This window comes from Pygoscelis adeliae, unplaced genomic scaffold (assembly GCF_000699105.1).
Source record: "Pygoscelis adeliae isolate BGI_AS28 unplaced genomic scaffold, ASM69910v1 Scaffold135, whole genome shotgun sequence".
NCBI lineage: Eukaryota > Metazoa > Chordata > Aves > Sphenisciformes > Spheniscidae > Pygoscelis > Pygoscelis adeliae.
The window spans coordinates 3,266,936-3,287,941 of record NW_008824908.1 but is presented as its reverse complement, the minus strand read 5'-3'; the positions used below and the strand labels follow the sequence as shown (position 1 = coordinate 3,287,941).

At 39.2% G+C, this 21,006-nt stretch overlaps 1 protein-coding gene across 1 annotated transcript in view; it reads right to left on the bottom strand.

The window, feature by feature from the left end:
* Window positions 1–21,006, bottom strand: part of LOC103917741 (dynein heavy chain 5, axonemal-like) — a 174,586-nt gene that overhangs the window by 135,043 nt on the left and 18,537 nt on the right. The window contains 17 exon segments of the mRNA XM_009324931.1: window positions 1–83; window positions 167–247; window positions 1,875–2,078; window positions 3,190–3,282; window positions 5,127–5,290; window positions 5,402–5,525; window positions 5,642–5,729; window positions 6,548–6,755; window positions 8,551–8,702; window positions 10,345–10,484; window positions 11,462–11,617; window positions 12,331–12,420; window positions 12,514–12,687; window positions 13,440–13,535; window positions 16,548–16,749; window positions 17,449–17,568; window positions 19,892–20,073. The exon segment at window positions 1–83 is cut by the window's left edge and continues 1 nt beyond it. Coding sequence (XP_009323206.1) covers window positions 1–83; window positions 167–247; window positions 1,875–2,078; window positions 3,190–3,282; window positions 5,127–5,290; window positions 5,402–5,525; window positions 5,642–5,729; window positions 6,548–6,755; window positions 8,551–8,702; window positions 10,345–10,484; window positions 11,462–11,617; window positions 12,331–12,420; window positions 12,514–12,687; window positions 13,440–13,535; window positions 16,548–16,749; window positions 17,449–17,568; window positions 19,892–20,073 — 2,357 coding nt within the window.

Genomic DNA, 21,006 nt, shown 5'->3' with positions numbered 1-21,006 from the left:
GCTATTTTCAACGATTCTGTTGCAATATCCACTGATTCCAGCACACAGTGATTTGGCAGTTCTCTGATTTGCATTTCTAATTGCTAAGACAAACACAAGTGTTCAGCTTTTAATTTCACCACAATTTCTCTGAATAGTTCATTTTTATTAAAGATAAAATACTTACAGAAAAGTATCTGATTTGAGTTTGGAATTCAGCCATTGTTGGTTTAGTATCTGTAAATTCCCTCACTTTTTCCTCTGGATCCTATATAAAAGAAGTTTAATTTAATTATTATTTAGTATTGGTATTACAGTAACCTACGGGGGACCCAGCTGCCTGATCTACTGTGCAAACACAAAGGATCCCTCTCTAACAGAGCTTAATAAAGAAGCATCAAGATCAAATTATTTCACTTGAACTGCTTTTCCTGACTCTTACTCCTTGTACAGTACTCTTTAAAGCACTTGAAATCTATCTGTAACTTATAAACTGACACAGATCAGGATATCCCTTATCCATCCAAATATTACTATAAAATTTACAATGTAGCTGCTAAAACTTTGCTGGAAATATTTCCTTCCCAGTCTTCCTTCTGTCTGCAAACCCCCAAAAGCAGCTCACGTCCTCTAACAGGTCTTTAAATGGTAGTGATTGTACTCAGTCATCTTCACTCTTCCTGAAACAGTATATTTAACTGCAGTTTCTAGCTACAAATGGACTGGCCGTTTGGAGCAAACACAGTTTGGCAGGGAAGGATGGATCTAAGGGAAGAGGGGGCATTTAGCTCGTTGAACCTTGTTTAAAGGGAACAGCGCACTGAGCATCCTTCCTTTTCATAAGGTAGGCCAGTCTCTGCAGAGGTGAGAACTTCAGTGTCACCAGCTCAATAAATGTGTTAGATTCTCAGTTCAATTACAGACAAATGATCTTTGCCCAGCTCAATGATGTTCATCTACAGTCTGCACTGTGAGGTCCCTGAGAAGCTGCTACGGCTTCTTTGGCCAATAATGAGTTACCAGTGACAGTTCCCAGTGGTCCTACAGAAATTATAAAGATGGGGGAAACAGTGCCAAATCCTAAGGAATTTTAAGGTTAAGGAGGCAGATTCATTGACTATTTTAGAAGATCTAAGTAAAAAGGAAACATTATCATGCTACTGCATCATCCAATCTGATTGTGCCTTGTCTGGGTGAAAAGACATACCATCAATATGTGATTAGCTCAAACAATACCTCCAAGAACTGAGGTAATTAAGCATTAAGATTTGGAAACCCAGAAGCCATGAAGAGGTGAAAATCCCCTGCCTTAGCCTGAACTCTAACTGCAGAACAGCAGAAGAGTCAGCTGTGAGAACGTGGTCACCTATGAGTTGGTTTAGGAAGGGGAAGTTAAAAATAGTGAGCAGTTACAAAGATAAGATTACTCCTGTTTTGATTGCTTGTTTCTCAGCCTGACTAAAGCACCTTTGATAGGTATGTTATATAATATATATAATATATATTATATAATATATAAAATATATATATTTATTATAATATTCAGGAACAGCTTTGTAGGCTGCAATTTCTCAGATTCTGCTAAATGATTCTTTTTATAACCTATGCAGACAAGATGCTGTGGGAAAGATGCATCAGCATATGAGATCATAAGCTTGTTCATGCTCCCAACATACCTTTTTGTTCTTCTGCTTTCTTCCTTAGATGGTTTAATTGGTAAAGAATGACAAGTTCTGGTCAACACAAGAGGAGACAGAGGAGGTACTATTGGTATATGGATTCTACTATGAAACCAACGCTTCCTACTGAGCACACAGTCTCCTTATGCAACCCAAACCAGTTTATTTAGAAGATTTCACAATACAGCAACATATTTTATTAAATATGTATCTAACCTTGTTCCAGATGCCTGAAAATTCCGAAAAGCTGCTCAGAAGATCCAATGCTTCCGTTTTGAGAGATAAAATAATTGTATTTAGTTGGATCACCACTTTGTTTACATCCTTATGCTCGATGATCTGTTTATCTAAAGGTTTCAGTGCCACCATCCTGGTGAGTTTGCTCTCATCACCTAGCTCTACAGCAACAGCTTGTTCAATCTGGTATAAATTAAACAAGAAAAAACTTATGTCCATATTTTTTTACATTATAGAATGCCCAATAATGCACACACAATAAGTGCTTCTAAGAACAGATAGAAAGTGCTCATCCACAAGGAGACCTCCTGTTCTTAGCTTGGATTTTTACAGAACTGTAGCTCTAGTGTTAAAGCTGATTTTATAAAAAATTGCCACGTGGAGCTCTCTATTAATCCTCTCTGATATCTGTCAAATATGCATCGTATACAAGTACAACTGTGCTGTTTCCTGCTCCTACGCAACTTCTCAGGTCTTCCTGCTTTCTTTAGCATAGAATTACAATCGATACCCATCGTTGGCCAAAAAAGGCCCTGTAGGCGGTAGGGGATTGGCTGCTTGGAAATAAGCAAACAACTCTGCTTGAGGAAACTGAATTCAACCCACTCTCTCCTGGTTTATTGTTTTTATTATTTATTTGCAGGACTTGAATGTTTTTTTTCATTGAAATGAGCTGTCTGTTTTTCATGTCAGATTGACCAAATAGGAAGATATTTTTACCAAGACACTTTTCAGCACCGATCTACATAGATCTCTATTTCATTACCAGAGGAAAGAATTAAGGCATTACTGTGCATTTCTGTACTTCAACAAATTTCAGTTTCTATCCATACCTCAGACCTCCCCAAGGTTTTAAGTGCTCATTTAAATGCCAGTTAAAATATTTATATTGTATTTACTGTAGCATTATAGGTGCTGTCTGCAGCCTGAAAGTTTAACTTAAAATACAGTTTTTGCCTGGGAAGACTAATAATAATTTATACTCAGCTAGTAGTACCCATGGATAATGTTAGTTTTCACACATTATATACACTATCATCATCATACTTGAACAGTATATTTAAGAGATTTTTTTAAAGCAAATTTTGATTTTATTACTAGAAACCACCAAATATAAAATTTATGAACTCTTATGTTCAATTACTTGGTATAGAGATCAAAAACTAGGCTTTCACTTAACAGTAAGATCCACCAGATTACAAGTCAAAGTATTGGTACAGAATATATTCTTATGAGATTAAGAAATGTTAACCAAAATACTAACATATTAAAATAATCAAAATAAAACACTCACCTGCTGCTGTTTATGATGTAGGTAAGCAAATTTCCACAGGGGGATATCTTTGGCCATCAATAATATAATATTTACTGCTCTGTTTACAGCACTCTGAAAATAGCAAAACATTTACCTTGAGCACACAGAGAGATTACAACAAATTGGGGGGGGGGGGGGGGGGGGGGGGGGGGGGGGGGGGGGGGGGGGGGGGGGGGGGGGGGGGGGGGGGGGGGGGGGGGGGGGGGGGGGGGGGGGGGGGGGGGGGGGGGGGGGGGGGGGGGGGGGGGGGGGGGGGGGGGGGGGGGGGGGGGGGGGGGGGGGGGGGGGGGGGGGGGGGGGGGGGGGGGGGGGGGGGGGGGGGGGGGGGGGGGGGGGGGGGGGGGGGGGGGGGGGGGGGGGGGGGGGGGGGGGGGGGGGGGGGGGGGGGGGGGGGGGGGGGGGGGGGGGGGGGGGGGGGGGGGGGGGGGGGGGGGGGGGGGGGGGGGGGGGGGGGGGGGGGGGGGGGGGGGGGGGGGGGGGGGGGGGGGGGGGGGGGGGGGGGGGGGGGGGGGGGGGGGGGGGGGGGGGGGGGGGGGGGGGGGGGGGGGGGGGGGGGGGGGGGGGGGGGGGGGGGGGGGGGGGGGGGGGGGGGGGGGGGGGGGGGGGGGGGGGGGGGGGGGGGGGGGGGGGGGGGGGGGGGGGGGGGGGGGGGGGGGGGGGGGGGGGGGGGGGGGGGGGGGGGGGGGGGGGGGGGGGGGGGGGGGGGGGGGGGGGGGGGGGGGGGGGGGGGGGGGGGGGGGGGGGGGGGGGGGGGGGGGGGGGGGGGGGGGGGGGGGGGGGGGGGGGGGGGGGGGGGGGGGGGGGGGGGGGGGGGGGGGGGGGGGGGGGGGGAGGGATCCTCCAAACAATACCAAAATGGAAAAATTATATGTCTATCTTTACAGGAAATATTCTAATAAGCATGAAGTAGATCACCCAAAATACATTTTGTAAGGGGAAAAAGTACTCCATAAAGCTTTATCACAGTCCTTCTATGTTCATGTGGTTTTCAAACAAGAACATAAGAGACCTTTATGAGCAGTAATCATTAATTACTGGGGATCATAACTTAATTATAGTACTATTTCCCCTTAAACTGGTTATAAACTTAGTTATTTATTATTAATAATAATAGTTTTCACATCCACATCAGAATGCCTGAACACATTTGTCTGAATTTGTGATGGTATATTCTATCATCTATACAGGCAGCTATGTAAGTTATTACATAACTTCTTCCATCTATGGTATTTTAAAATTACACTTTGTGGTCTGATTTCTTACTGACACCACCATGAAGGCTGCAAATGAAATCTGAGAAAGAATTCAACTACCAATTTTGACAGTGACAATGCTAAATGAAAAGCCTACAAATCAACACCATGAACAACTACTGCTTTGTGAATTATTTCAGACATCATAGGAGATCATAAGTATGTGTGTAAGAATTTTGCTGAATTAGTATAAGTTTAAATGAGTGTTCAATTTTTTTTCACAGTTTAGGGCCTCGGGCGTGTAATATTTTTCTTTACATTTCACTACTGCAGAATGCTGATTTATGAATGATACTTAAAACTGATAACATCGTTTTATATTCTGGAAGAGTTTAAGGAGACCAGGAAGTCAAATCAGGCTGTATCAATGGCATTCATTTTTATTTTTGCATCCACTTTGAAATGTTTGCCTCTAAGTAGAGGTTTGTGAACCTGAGTTACTGAGCTTTTAGGCAAACAGTTCCTTCTACTGGCCTGCATAACAAACCTTATCAGTGGCTTCATGACCTTAGCACCAAGTGATGTCATGAACTCGTGACTTTTGATCTTTTTTTCCCTTTCTTCTAGTTCTTATACCAAATTAAATTTGCACGCATTGTTTTAAAACAATGCATTTATAAATGTTTTACCATAAATGACTGAGATGTGCAATTATTTCGTTACCTGAATATCTTCAAGACTTGGTCTCAAGACAACATTTGGAATAGCCAGTTGAATTTCAGCTTTGAACAAAGGAACCCTCTGTGCCTCTACAAACTTGGTCATCTGATACCTAGAGTCACCAACACGCAATCGATGTCTTAAGGACTCTAAAGAAATCTTCGTGCCTAAATAAATATAATATTTAAGTGAGTTTTTTTTTTTTTACCACAATAAGCGTGGGAAAAAAATCTTAAAGTGATATTAAAAAATTAAACATCTGAAAAAGACAGACTCACATCTGACTAAAGAATCAGTATTCTTCTGACAAAGCTGTCCCATCAGATTATAGTAACTACAGGACAGGCATTCTTGGCAGCGTGTTTTCTGTTTCACGTCGAGATGTATACAGGAGTATGAATCCTGAAGAGTTAAAAGGAAATTCTTAGGAAAATAACTATATTATCCAGCATGTAAGTGAAATATCGAGTATCTGACTACATTATAAAAGGTTACTTTTTACACTGTAGAGGTCTTACCTCCAGAGTTCTTCCGGCATCTGCTTTCAGCCTGTGCTTAAGAATATCTACCAGTTCACACACAGAGCATTCCACTTGCTGACTCTGTCTACAAAAACAACCTTACAGTCACCCACAGGGAATCAAGCATAAGGAATACCCTTTGTTATTTTCCAGGCACACACCCCAAGTCCTACTGCACTGTGAAGAACTGTATGTGCAGGGAAATACCCTTAGACTTTTCAGTTTGTTCCTATTGCTTGGGCATACAGAGAATGTAAGACATTAAGACATGCAGACTATCAAGAAACCCATTTGTCAGACTCTGTTGTATCTGATTCAACCGGACTTCATAATAATTAAAGACAAAAAAGTTATTTTCCAACTATAGTTCATAAAACAGGCTTATCATGATGCAGTAAGATAATCTGTGAAATCAGAATTAGTAAAATAAAAACAAAAAAATAAATAGAAGGTATCTTATTTTGCACAGTTAGCATAGACATCTTTTTGGAGAAGAACTGAACAACTATTCTGCTATAACCTGGAAAATAAGCATAGGCCAAAAAATTTGCAGCGCTGGGAGAATGGGTGGTCTTACATTAGCTAGCTAGCATTAAGAATCAAGCAATTAACATGGGGATGAGATTTCATCTATCTTCATTCATTCATATCTATCTTCATTTTTCTTGTTACTGATTAGAATGCCATAAGGAGAAAAATATGAAATGCTAAACACTACATATGCAATTTTACATCTGCTGTATTCAAGATACTTGGGAGTTTCTCTACTGCATCCTGAGACTATCATTTTGCTTTAGACTAGTACTCTGTTAAAATAGAATTTTAAAAGTAAACTCTCTATGCATAAAAAAGTAATACATAAATAATCCCTCCCAAATATGGCCTTGCAATTAGTAAACCTACTGAGACAGTTTGTGAGCAGTAGAGACAGCAAGCTTTTCTGTCTGTTCCAGGAAAGAAAGCACATCTATAGGTTCATCTTCTGGCAAAATTATCAGAGCAGTGTTCGACATATCCTCCAGAATTCTTTCAATTCTGCATTCCAGGGTATCAGCCGCTTCTTTGACTACATAGTCCAGCTCCCTCAGGGTACTATAGACATTCTCAATAACTAAGCAAGAAAAACAAAATGAAAACAAATCATGCAAAATACAGACCTCTTAAATCTTACCTCCCCTTCCCCTGCCCTCCAGGTATTACAATAAAATGAGGATTTAATGGCAATGAAATATGCAATTAAGGCCTGAAATAGAAACATGATGGACTTGCTCTACTTTGAAGTCTTTAAATGAAACCATTTTATAATAACTAGTACACTAGCCTTCAAAATATATCTTCTTTTTCTGTATTAAAGAACATCGTAATGAAAAAAAGCAACAAAATACAATGGAAAACAGAAAGGATACAACTGTACAAAAATTATTTTGGTCCTCCTACGTACATACACAGTGAAATCCAGTACTTTTATAATTGTAATCAACCTATAAATTCAATGGCTAAAATTCCCCCAGCCAAGATTACATACTGGTTAAACCGCTAGATATCTTCTTTCATGCATATGACCTAACTTACTTTGGAAAGAGGTAAACTGAGTGCTTTAACAGATGTGTTTATTAAAATGGGTTAAAACGACTGTTTCTGAATAGACTGGATAAATTCTTTCCCTGTCTTTCATAGTTTTCATTGCAAAGAAGAAAGAAATATGTCACCTGACACCCTTTGTCTTTGTATTTGTTATTACCAGACACTATCATTTGAATCACCAATGCTCTTTCTTACTGCATGTAGAAAGAAATCACTATGATATCTGAGACACAGCAGTGTGACAGTGGTGTCCAACTGCTGATGCTTTAAATGGAAAACATAATTTATTCCTATTAGGAAGTTAATGATGGAGCTTGTCTTTTTTATTGACTAAAATGGACAAATAATCTAACCAATTCCTTAAGGGTTTTTTTTAATATATAAATTAGATAGTCCTAAATCCATTTTTTTGCCTTGTCTCCTGTGTTTTAATCTAGAAGGCAACCATGGGCCCCCATACTTCTACATATTAGATGGAAATAAGGCACTTAGGACATTAAGCTCATGCATAGTGAATTCAGCACATTGCTGGCAGGTCAGAGATATTTTGTATACACTGAACCAATGGCTAATTTGTAAGTGTCCAACATGCATTCTGGGCACGTTAGACATTGCACGTCTTCAAAAAGATATGATGCATACACTCAAGAAAAGTATTCCTAGGTGTGATTCCATTTCAGCTGCAGCAGCAGGAAACAGGAGGTAGCCCAGATACTCTTGCCAAATAACCTCTATCTTGTCAAAAAAGGCCACCTTCCACCAGAGCAAATGCTGATCCAAAGAACCATTAAAACCTGAATTATAGCTGTTCAGATACTCAACACAGTGCAGAGAGTACCTAAATGAATAAAGAATATTGTAAAGACCTTCCTTACAATGCGTTACTAAACTATGCAAACCAAACACAAAAATTCATTTTAGAGCTATAAAACAAACATAAATACCCATTTGCCATTGGTTTTTTGTGCTCTGGTCAGGCAAAGGTCAAGTAAGGCTAAAAGGTGACCAGCCCTGCCTTAAGCACTGGTCAGAGCTCCGTGCACCAGTGCCACACAGCAGAGTCACAAATGAACAGCTGCACAAACCCATGCCCCATTTCACTTTCACATTTAGGCTGCATCTGTTCCTGTTTATCTTGCTGCTTTTCATTTTGAAGAAGAAAAGTGAAAGCCTAACATCAGTCTACCTCAACTGAAAACTGATTTACAAGCATGTTTTCCCCTCGTATAGATGGAGTGCTCTTCCTAAAACTAACAAGGAAATATTTGGCAGATACCACCTAACAGCATCAACAGTTCACCACTTCTTCTCCTACCACATACATTTATTGATGTTCAGAGAATTCCATGACAGCTGCATCAGGCCCGGAGTAAGGGCATCCTCAACTTGTCCTATGAAAGGTTTCATCAGTGGTTTCAGCATAACAGGAATCCCATTCAGATGCTCTTTGTAATATATCAACAGATTCTGGAGCCTGCAAGACATGGACATGTTTAGAATGTGCTTAATTCAGGTATTTGAAACATGCAGAAGTTTGGATACGTTTTCTGTTAATAAGATTTGCAAGTTCTGACCCCATGTTAAAAATAAGAACCCTTCCCAGCTCTTCCTAGCTCAAACTAAGCCTCTTTCTCCCCACTAACATCAGAACCAGACTGGGGAAATAAGTACCTCCAGCAAAATGACTGCGATCAAGTTAGAGAAACTTTCTTCCAAGAAAAATTAATTACAATTAAAAAAAACAGGAAATTGAAAACACGTTATTTTTGTTCCCTTCTTCCTATCTCACAAGACATGGTATGAAATGACACTGCTTATAAGAAAAGCAAGATCCAAACCACTTAGGACACCAAATCCCAAAGAAAAAGAGGCCAAATTCTGGATCAAGACTTACCAATATAGTTCCATGAAAATGGAGCTACACAATGAAGCTGCATAAACAAGAATTAGAAGCGAATGCAACTCAGAAGTCAAAGATACAAAATGGGTTCCTTATAAGAACTGCTGCAAAAAAAGTAATAGCTGTGTTCTGTGCCAGATTAAAAACATGACCCTAAACATCACTGTTACAAATGGTATACTGAGATAACCCATTCGCAATATATCCAGAACCATTTTTCCAGTGTTGCTTAAGCAAAAATCTAGTCTCTGAATATTCCTCCTTTGCTTGGAGAGTCAGTCTGAAGTCTTTTTTATAATAGAAAGTAAGTTTGTATATTTTTTTTATTGCAAACATTTTCTGTACTTTTTTGTTTCTCTTGGATGGCAAAAGTTGGGGCTGTTGCTTTTTAGAGGACTGTAGCACGTAGAGTTTGCCTTGCACATTAGAAGTTTTAGGTTAGTTTGTCCTAAAACACTCCAGAGATAATTAATGAAAAATGTTGTATTATAAGAGTGAAACACTGAAAGCTTTAACAATAGAAAAAGGGAGGAGGGGTTGAAAGCAAGTGTTTATGAAACTCTTTGAACTTTGTCCCTTTTTGTCCACTTCTATTTAAAAACTACCCAAAGGACACTCCTCACAAGGGATGACTTTTTTAAGACCTATCGTCCTTGCTTAGAGAGTTAGAGAATTAATAATCAGCATCCCTGAGAATGAAAAGAACTCTTCCAGCACAGAATTGTACTGTCACAAGAAGCAGAAAGAAATTATTTAAAATGAACAAAAGTTATTTCAGATATTCAACATGAGAGAGCATATTATAACTTAGGTGATGTATTACCTATACAAATGTTTGGGTTGTGCCTTAATCCAGTGGTAAATTCCAGCTTGTTTTTCTGACAGAAAAAAGCTTTTGATGTTAACTGTAATATTTTGGAGTGTAATCTCTATGTGTATAGATGCCTTAGCAGTACCTAGGAGCCCCACATACAGAGCAGCTGTTGCAGTATCAAAACAAAAGCATGTCGTCGTTTTCTAGTAATTAGGTATTTGTGGAGATAGGAACAACTCCTTGTTACCAATATTACTATGGAAATGCAGGGGAAAGCAATTTAATTTCAATTAAACTCCATCAAAGAGAAAAATTATAATAAATCAAAAGCATATGCAACAGACTCAAAGCTAGGAATTCCCATTTGCAGATGAGAATCAAATCCAAAACCTGTTCACTCACTCCATTTGATATCTTTTAATCTGTTCTTCATCTGCACACAAGCCAAGGGCAGCATCTGGAACTTCAAAATGCATTTTTTTCAGGTATTTTGTTTCATAAAGTACTTCCAGGACGACTGGATCCAAGTTTACAAGTAATTCCTTCATGTAGCAGTACAGGGGGAAAAAAAAAAATAGAAAATAAGGCAGTAGTTTGGTGGTTACATGTAGTATGATATAACTGGAACGTATAACAAGATGTAGATGACTAGAGAAGATCTTTAAAATGGATACTCATGTTTCTAAACAGATCTTCCTCCTCCTCTACAAATATCTGGATTTTCCAAAGTATTAATCAATATCTTACATTGATTTCAATTTCCTGTGACTCCTTCAGTGTGCCCTAACCACTTGGCTCCTGGGACTTCCTAAGTTTAATTCTAGTTCTGCAGCTACACTCTGTGGAAACTAATTTGCCTCTTCATCTCAGTTTCTCCATTGGTAGACTAGGGAGAAGTGTTGTGAAGGTTAATCTCTCTACACTTTTTGGGGCACTAAATGCTATTAAAGTGCTAAATAAATTTGAAAACTAGGTTTTAGTTGTCCATTAGGGAATCATTACTTCAAAAAATGCCACATTTTAACCATAATTTCTCTTCGCTACAGCAGAAAAAATAATCTGTGAAGTACGAATGGTAAGATTTTCTGTCTCAGCAAGCATTTTTGAAAGCAAATTAATGAATGATTGCAATGTACTCAACACAGTGATGTTGACCACTGCAGAAAAGACCATGATCTAATTAAAAATTCCTTCCTTGACTAAAATTTTGGTTAACATAGAAAATAAAACATGAAACAATATCTAAAAAGATGTAGATAAGTCAATAATAGACATGTATTTGCTGGGTACTGCCTCTTTTATGCCCTGAATGAGGCAGGAGCTTTATGAAGAAGAGGCATGATGAAGTCTGTACCATAAATATACACAAAAAGGAAAAAAAAATACCAATTCGAGTAGTCATTTTTTCAACCCTATTAAGATTATTTTAATGCTGTGCTTGTCTATCCATGGTATGATTAAAGTAGCATATGTAATACTAAACAATGCAATAGTAATACAAAGAATAAATCATATTTACCTTGGTTTCTGGGTGCCTGACAAGTAAGGAAGCACACAGAGCATTTCTAGCCTGGTCAGCAAACCTGCACCAGGCTCTATGATAAATAAGTTCAAATTCCAAAAGAACTGCAGCCATTTTATTGTAGCTCTTAACAACCTTTTTCATTTCCAGTGTCTGCAATTCAAGGAAAAAAAAAAAGGCAAACATCCTTTAAACAATTCAATGAGTCTAACATAGTAGAAATGCCCTCCACTAGGCTTTTCCTCACCACCATTAGAAAAACAAAACAAATAGAAAGCTTTAAGTTATGCTATTTTAGAGATAAGGTAAGACACAGAAACATAGAAATATATTTAGGAATTCAATTATTAAGAAGTATTTAATTGCTCTAAACAACATAACTTTTCCTGATTTTTCCTCCCAGTCTTGCCCATAAAACAAAGTCTATACTATGTCCTATACAAGGCACTGATGTCCCACTGAGAAAGCTATAAAATTATACTCTTTCATGAAGTGTGGCTAGTGTTTGAGATTAAATATCTCAGTCCTCTTCATTACAGAGCATAGCAGACAGAAGGCTCTAAGCTCAGGTACACGGCCAACAGTGCTATTATCAGGATTAACATGAGTCAAGCCCCAGAAGGGACAAAAGCACTGGCCTAAGACATCAGCTTAATGTCTCAAGGGAAGTAACTGTCCTGAGCTGCAGAATAATAATGCTGCAAAAAGGAATTCAAATCCTGGAGCAAACGTTAACACCTATCCTGTTGGATGAGCTTGAATACAAGTTGCTAGAAAAGTGAGCTTAAGAGTTTAAAAATAAATCATGTGTCTGTTAATAACATGCTTGAAAGCTTAGCATAAACCCTCCTCTGCTGATTTCCAACCTTCAAAAGCGTGGTTTTCTTTTTAAGGAATGTCATTGGATGGTCAATTTTTCTGTATAACTGCTGCGCCCACATAATCTTCCCTGTTACCTAAAACACAGAAGATATGAGGTTATATTTCCGTTAACTTAAAAACAGTCAGGAAGCAAAGTCATTTTTCTCTCTCATTTATTTCATTCTTACTGGTGGTATATTACGTGGTATAGGTGGATTTTCTTTTTGCTTCTGGTAGAGTTTTCGAACAAACTCTAGATCTTGGCTGTACTGCTGAAGGACAATGGTATACTTCTCATTAAGATCAATATGATTTTCTCCTATTTGTTCAAGTTTCATCAGAAGTCCCAGCATCTGTTCAGTCTAAAAAGGAGGATGGAGCATTTAGTTCAGGAGATGCTAATAGTTCAGAAAGTCACTGTTCATAAACTGTTTTTCTAATTTATAATATGTTATGCAAGTTTGCAAGTTGTTTCCTAAGAAACACAGAAAAGTCCATCCAGAAAAGTTAGTGAATTTTACTTCTGTATTGCGTCCCATTTAGAATATATTTACCATAGTATGAACCAAGAAACTGCTACCACTACAGTATACTGGAATATCTAATTTTTTTCTGACGCTCAAATCATCACTCTTTTTTTCTGCAAGCAGTTGTGATAGAACACCTATGCCTTTACTCATGCTTCATTAACATCTCATATCATGATCAGGGCCTGAACCAATGAACAGTATTGACATTAAGGTAACAGATGGCAAGGATTATTTCATTACTCCTGCCAGTCCAACAGGAATAACTTAGAAATGCAACAGGAAGCATGGGGAACACAAGGATGAAGAAAGAAAATAAACTTCAAAAAAACAGGACTATAAAATTGGTAAGGAAAGATGGAACATAAAACTGGCACCAAGTAACAGTGAACATTATCTTCCAGCACTTCTGCAAGTGACTTTTAGAACACTTGTAGTAGGCTTGATGTCCTCCTACATTATCTCTGGCAGCCACCAGCACAGTACAGGACACTGGCAGTAATGAAGGAGTTCAGTAGGAGCAACGGGTACTCAGCCTTTCTGAGCACCAGAATTTGTAAAATTTTTGCATTTGTAAAATTACTTACAGTTACAGTCTTCTCAAACCAGGAATCCACAAATTCCTGTATGGACTCGTACAATGCTGCAATTTGGTTCTTAAATTCAAGGTAATCTTTTTCAAACTAGAAAGGGGTAAAAGAAAAAAAAAATCATCTAGAGTGTTGCTTTCATTTCATACAAAATTCTTTCCCTGAAGTTTTTGGGGAATTTGCTTTATCTGCCCAGTACATGTGTTCAGTACTGAATTCAAGAGAACAGGGATAACACCAGTAACAAAGGCATTTACATTCTAAGCAAAACAAACAAAAAATAAGAAGTGTTAACTTATATGATTAACGCCTCATCTTCATGAACACAAAAGAGCACAGAGGAACAAGGACAGGCAGAGGAAATCTAATAACCTAACCAGAAAGAACATAGTACACTCACCAGCTACTCCCAGCACTGCCACAGAAGAGCGCTCAGCTCACTGTCCAGGTATGAAACCCATCAGGATGAGCAAACTGGCAGGCTCCCTAGAGCACCTTACAGACTAAGGGAGGTTATTGCCTAGGAGATAAGGGACCCATTACAGTTTACCAGGGAAGAGCATTTTGGCACTATACAAAACGTATTATGGGAGTTAGGGAAGAAGCAAAGGCAGGGATCAGTGGTTTGTGGAAGGAACAAGTGTGGAAAAATGGAGGCATGATGGGATAAAAGGAGTCGGTCACATGTGAACAGGTGGTAGTCAATACACTTGTCTGGCCGTGCCCTGCACCTGATCAGCGCAGTCTGTCTTGTCTTCTTACTTATCTCCATTTCTAACCATTTTCATGAGTGAAAGGGTTCTCTCTTCTGTGTGCATGAGTGTGTATGGGAGTCTACGTACCAGCAACAGGAGTGGAAGGGGTTTAAAGGCAGCTTATAAGAAAGATGAAGAGAGACTTTTACCAAGTCCTGTGGAGATAGGACAAGGGGTAATGGTTTTAAATCTGCCCAAAAGAGGGTTGATTTAGATTGGACATAAGGAGGAAATTTTTTACGCTGAGGGTGGTGAGGCACTGGAACAGGTTTCCCAGAGAAGTTGTGGATGCCCCATCCCTGGAAGTGTTTCAGGTCAGGTTGGATGGGGCTTTGAGCAACCTGATCTAGTGAAAAATGACCCTGCCCATGGCAGGGGGGTTGGACTAGATAATCTTTAAAGGTCCCTTCCAACCCAAACCATTCTATGATTCTATGGAGACCATGGGTCAACTGGGGCCTGTGCACCTGTAAAGTCAGCAACTGGAGAGACTAGAGCATATTGAGGTCTAAGCATCAGCAACCAGGGTAGGAACCATGGATCATAGCAACTAGAAACACTGGAGCATGTGCATACTGCGTGGGTGGGTGTGTCACGTATAATGGTTAGAGAATACCAAACCAGATTAGGCAGCAAATAGGACAGAGGCTTGAGAACCAAGCGTTGGAGCAGCCATAAGTCTGGGCTGGATATTAAAGAGACCAGAGTGGTCTAAGAGCTGGCTACCAGCGGGACCGGGAGGCCCAAGCCAGCCACCAGAGAGACAGTAGGGTCTGAAGGTCAGCTACTGATAAGGTTATAAGCCTGGACCAGCTACAAGAAAGAACTGTTTGCATGTGTGTGTGTGTGTGTGTGTCAGCAACCAGTACAGCAAGGGGATCCAGGGGTCAGATAGAGGGTAGACTGATTGCCTGACACCAGTTACTGGAGGGACCCATAGTGCGTGCGTGCGTGCATGCGTGTGTGTAGGTCTGAGTACCAGCAACTGGAGTGGGGCTGTGGGCCTTGGGGAAGTTTGTAAGCCCAGGAACTGGGGAGACCTGGGTATCCAGGGGCCAGTTGTTGGATAGACTGAGTGTGTAAGACTAGCTACTGGGGGAATCCATGTATATATATTTTGCACTAACAGGCTTTCCTCCTGCTCAGCCAGAGAGGTACAGGATGAGGCCATTAATACCGTTTGTAATTGCGTGATTGCTGTGCTTTCATTTTGTGTCAAGCTGTGCAGCCAGACCTGTGTATAAATGTATTGTGTGTATGTGTGCATGCATGCCTATTGGGAATTACACGCTCAGCCTCACAGCCCAGTGGACCTGGGGACATGGAACTGTGACAGCCTCACCTCTATTGATTGGGCTACCAAATTCGGCAGCTTCTAACTAGAAGTAGGGTATTTATCTGTAATAATTTTTCTTGAAAGTCTAAAAGACGGAGGACCTACAAAAAGAGTTCAATGCAAACTTCCTCTTGAAGAAAGCACTCCACTAGCTTGGAAAGATAGTCCAGAATATACATTGCTCCAACCATTTAGGTGTAGAAAAGCCACGTAATTTTTAAACACCTTCAAATTCCAGTTACCAGTAAATGTTCTACTTCAGAAAAGAACCACACAGCAAGTATTACAGAAATGTAAGCCACCAGCCAGTTAGAAGAAAGCCAAAGGTATTCTAGACTTAAATGTTTAAAGGAAAGTTCCTTACAGTTGCAAGCTACAGTTCAGTAAGGCAGGAGAGTAAGTCAACATTTCTAGCACTTCTATTGTCAGGCTATCAATCCTGCAAAGCAAGCGGGCTACAGCTCAAAAAAAGCAGCTCAATTCCAGCATGCGCAGGATGTGTTAAAACATGAGTCTGAGGCACTTGAAAAGCCACTTTAGTTTTTACCACCCTACTCAGCGCTGGGGTGATATCATTCACTTCTCCCTCCGAAAATGTTCATCTAAGTGCCTTTGCTATATTTGCAATAATACTGCCTTTACTATTCCACTAAATATTTTCAGTATCACTGAGTAACTCTTGCAACTAGATAAACTGTATTTAATGCATTGACCTGTCTGAATTAGTTTTCAGTCTACAGTTCAAAATATATGCGTCTCGAAACAAGTTTAGGAAAAGTTGTTTGTAGCATTACCTATCACACAAAACCTAGTTTATCACAAATTAACAAAAACATTTGAAATAAAAGCCAAATTTACCCAAACACTTTCAAATTGTATTAAAAGATCTGAAAGTATTATTATTACGGCAAAATACTATATGCATTGTTATAATATTTAATCTTCTTTGCATAACTCCCGTGAAAAGCATAGAATTAAGGGAGTGATTGTCAGACAAGTGCTGAATATATATACCTCTTTTTTTCTGTGATCCAGAACATCATACCGTTTGGATTTGGTGTTTGTAGCAATGCTCTGGTAATGAGTACTGATCTCTTCAATACCTTCTATTTTTATACGCTGGAGCTCTAAAAGGCTTTCCATAATATTGCTCATGTCTGAAATCTTCTCCAAACGTTTACAGAATGTATCAAATTTTCCAAATATATAGTTTTGACTAACAATAAAAAAGCAACAGAGGGATTGTTAGGCAAATCTATTTGTAATAGATTTAACCACATATATTAAACCCACATATATTCTTCCAGAACTGCTACCAAGTTTCACATAAAAAAATCTATGCTGTAATAATTACAAATCAAGTAAAAACCATTTTAAAGTAATGGATATAAACAAGAAAATGCTTAATCCTTATATATGTCAATTAAAAGCCTTTACCACATTTTATAGGAGTTACTCTTTTAAATAAGACATTTGCAGGAGACCAAAATGTGAATGCACAATACTAAGAAGTGCTCCATGCTTTAAGTGCCAATGCAGGTAAAACTCCCCTTGGTATTGTGATAGACAACCCAGCCCAAAGCTGATTAAATTCCCCTGGAGTCTTTTCACTTACATTCATGACTCAAATTTGTTGGGATTTCAGACCATACATAAACATATATATATTAAATTAACACATGCATAAATTCGCCTGAAGGCCCCTTGGACATCTGATAAATCAACAAGTGACTGGCAAAAACCTGTCTCTGGTTTACTCCTGAATAAAAAAAAAACCTCTGCAAGGTCATGTTCTGATTATAATAAATACTACATTTTAATTGAGTATTCAGCGTTTCTGCTAGCCAGCAGATATAATATCTCATTTATAACTTGTATAAATGAATATGATTCAATATTAGAGTGAATTATTTACCTGAAATCAAATTGCCTGTCACTTGGATTTTCCTTTAGTGCCTCCCTAATTTTCTGAAAGGATGTTTGGTACTGTTCTTTCAGGGAAATGCATTGTTGTATCCTCTTTAGCAATTCTTGCCTGAGGAAAAAAGCACAGAAGACAGAAAATCATCCTAAGGACGTCTTCAAAAGAGTATAAATAAAAATAGAACATTTCAGTCGGATATGCAACTTTGCAAAATAAGAACACAAAATTATACATTACCTGAAAAACATTCAAAATATGAGGATTACATTACAAGGTTTTGTTTTAAATTTGTTATCTAGATGGGATATTTTTAAGTTTAGGTTTTATTGTTATCAACCCAAAACTTTCATAGCACAGTCCAGAAAGGACTTACACCAGGTAAACCCTAGCTACTGAGTGCCTGCAGTTTGGCCATTTCTCATCTTCTGTAACCTGGGTATTGCTGATGGGTTTTTCTTCGCTTGTTTCTTTGTTTTTTCTAAGCAGACAAGACTGGAGAGGTATTTTTTCAGACTACAGTAAGCATGAGGAAGGTCTTGTTTCTTTACAAAGACACACCAGGAAGATCTCGGTTCCTAAGGCCACAGATAGTTACATCTTATACATGGTTGTTCATTAACCCTGAGGTACTACTATACATGAGATATACAGATGAGGCATGGAAATTAGTCATAAGTCATTTACCCAAGACTGTTGCTCCACTTTGGCTTTGTCTTTCGTCTTCCAAAAGATCATTGGGAATTAAAATGATAGTCAAACTTTATAGACTGAAACCACTAACTGGGACAGAGAGAAACTTTTGCAGGGACAGCAGCAGCAAATAAGTAAATGAGAAGAATGTCTCAAAAATAAATTCAGCTTGAATAAACAAAAAAAATGTATTCTACTTTTATTTACATTAATTCTTTAGAATAAACATAGCTGGTACTTAACTGATTATAGGTAATTTCTGAAAACTTCCCTTTACCCACGCCAAAATACAGGAGAAATCCAAATTATTTGTTAGATTTACTTTTATGTCTCCTAGCCTGTTACCTCAGTGTCACCTTTGACTTGGCTGGAATTTAAGCACAGACATCCTGACTGTCTATGTCTTGATGGAGCTTGTAACACCTTTTCCTTCTCACCTCAGTAACCATAATCTTGCTCAATTTATACTCTTTCAAGAGGCTGTTCCAATCATTACTTTTCTAGTTGATAACTTTAGATGTCATGCTCATCTTAACCCCTCTCTGTGGTTTCTCCCTTCCCTTTTGCATGAAAATAATTGACTTGTTCTTATAGTACGTGTTTTTCCTAGGCTATCTCCACTTCTCATCCTTCAGATAGACTTGTTCTGCCAGTGACATCAGCATTCACCACCCACTTGTTAAGTTTCACAGAAACTCTTCTATGCTTCCACTTATGCTGTACATAGCACCTGGGAGCAGCTCCTTGCAAGTAGCTATAAAGCCCCTAACTCGTCCCTTCCTTGAAATGTCTCCTTTAGTTCTCCTAACTGCAGTGATGCCTACAAATCACCCAAGGGCATCACAAGGTTTGCTGAAAACACTGTCATTCCAGCTAACCAACACTGCATGACCGCTGGTTTTTCTCCATCCCTCTTTCCTCCTGCCACCTCGCCATTCACTTCTTATGTTTCAGATTGAAAGCTCTTCTTACGTTTTAGATTGCAAGCTCCTTAGAGCTGAGGCAAACTTGTTCTTCATTTTCTGTACAGTGCCTACCATCTGCTGAAAACAAGGGACTCTTGCTATAGTAATAGCTGTAACAAGAACAATAGAAAGGAAGAACAAAACTAGTCTTAGGCAAGTCTAACTAGCAAACTTACAGTAAATCTAGCTTTTTAAATTTAACGTGCCTCATTGGCACCATTAACGCTCCTCATGTATTTGCTCATACAGCATTCCCCACAGAATACTCAGAAAATACAAGTCTGAGTCCCGTCCTATCACCCACATACCTCACTCCGAACAGAGTACAATCGAATTGTGATTCTGGTCCTGGTATATATTGTCCCCTTCCTCAAACTGACTTTCCTGTCCATTAACAGCAAAATATAAATCTCAGATGGAACTTTGCCAGTCTGTCCTCGGAGCTTCTTTATGAAGAACCTTAGCTCCCAGTTCTAATTGCTCAAGTGTGTTTTGGTCTAAAAAAAGCCTTGAGGAAAAAATATCGAGTGTTGTATACTGATACATATTACATGCTTTTCAATAACAGTTTTTTCCACAACACATAGTAAATTTGTTTTTGCAGAGTACTTAATTCTACACAAAATGAGTAGTCACAAGCTTAAAATTAACATGAGAGTCAGTGCCTGGTAGGAGGACATGGGGCTACTTAAATTTACCTTTCAATAATCTGGATGACTAATCTATAATTTTACTTCTAGTGTTAACAAAAGAAGATGAAATTATTAAAATTCTATCACCTGTCCAGATCCCAGATTTTTGAAACACCTTCACATAGATATGTCTTGCATGTGTTAATCATTTGATTAGTGATTTTGAGAAGAAGAGATGTCATGCGCTCTGATGTGTTGTAGTATGGTGAGGTACAGTAGATCATACAGACAGTATTCATTAAACTGGGTACATGTTCCATCATTGTTACCTACAACAGGAAAAAATGGGAAAGTCAGCAATTCGAATTTCCTAAAAATTAACACAACAGAAAATGTGACAGCTCTGGGAATACGTTTGTCGGTGGATAAACATCTTTTTGATTGTAACACATTGTTCTTGTAGACATCTCATTATGAACTGGACCACCCAATTCATTTGTGGGGACCTAACACACTATGACCAAGAGGAAAAAAATGGGGAATGGGTAACGAATAAATGAATAGGTCTTCTTCCAGAGTGGGATTTTCCGGAGGAAAAACAGAGACTGTACTCTTTTTGGCCATGGCCTCCAGTATACGAAGGTGCTGTAGTCAGCTTTGCAAAGGAATACGCTACCTGAGGAAAAGAAGTCATACGCTGCTACAAAATAATTGGCCTGCTGTAGGAAGGACAAGAAGAAAGTTGGCCTTTGCTCATTTTGCCTAGATCTTTGCCAGAAGATAAACCCAGAAGGGGGAGGCAAGGCAACAATAATCTCTCTGTTACTGAGGATACTGAACTACAGAGTTTTCTGTCCCTCAGAAAGATTCCACAGAAACGCATGCAAGCCAGATACAGTGAGAACCCAGAACAAACGACAGTGACTGGTCTAGAAAAGGATAAAAGAAGTATGGTTACTAAAAGTCAAGTCCAATGTGGCAGAATGGTGAATATTTGCAGAAGAAAAGCAGTGTAAAATATCACAATGATTCAAACAGAGTTCAAGCTTTGAAAACAATATTTAGAAAATCTGTAAGCAGCTGGATTATGGGTAAATCTTCTGAACCATGTAAGCTTAGACAGTTTTGCCTGCTGGCTGTATCTTCAAAATTCATGCTCTCACTTAAAAAAATGAAGTCTGAGACCCACATGGTTATGAAAATAAATATTATAATTTGAAGCAGGATGAAAGTAAATACATGCTACCTGCAAGAGAAACAGC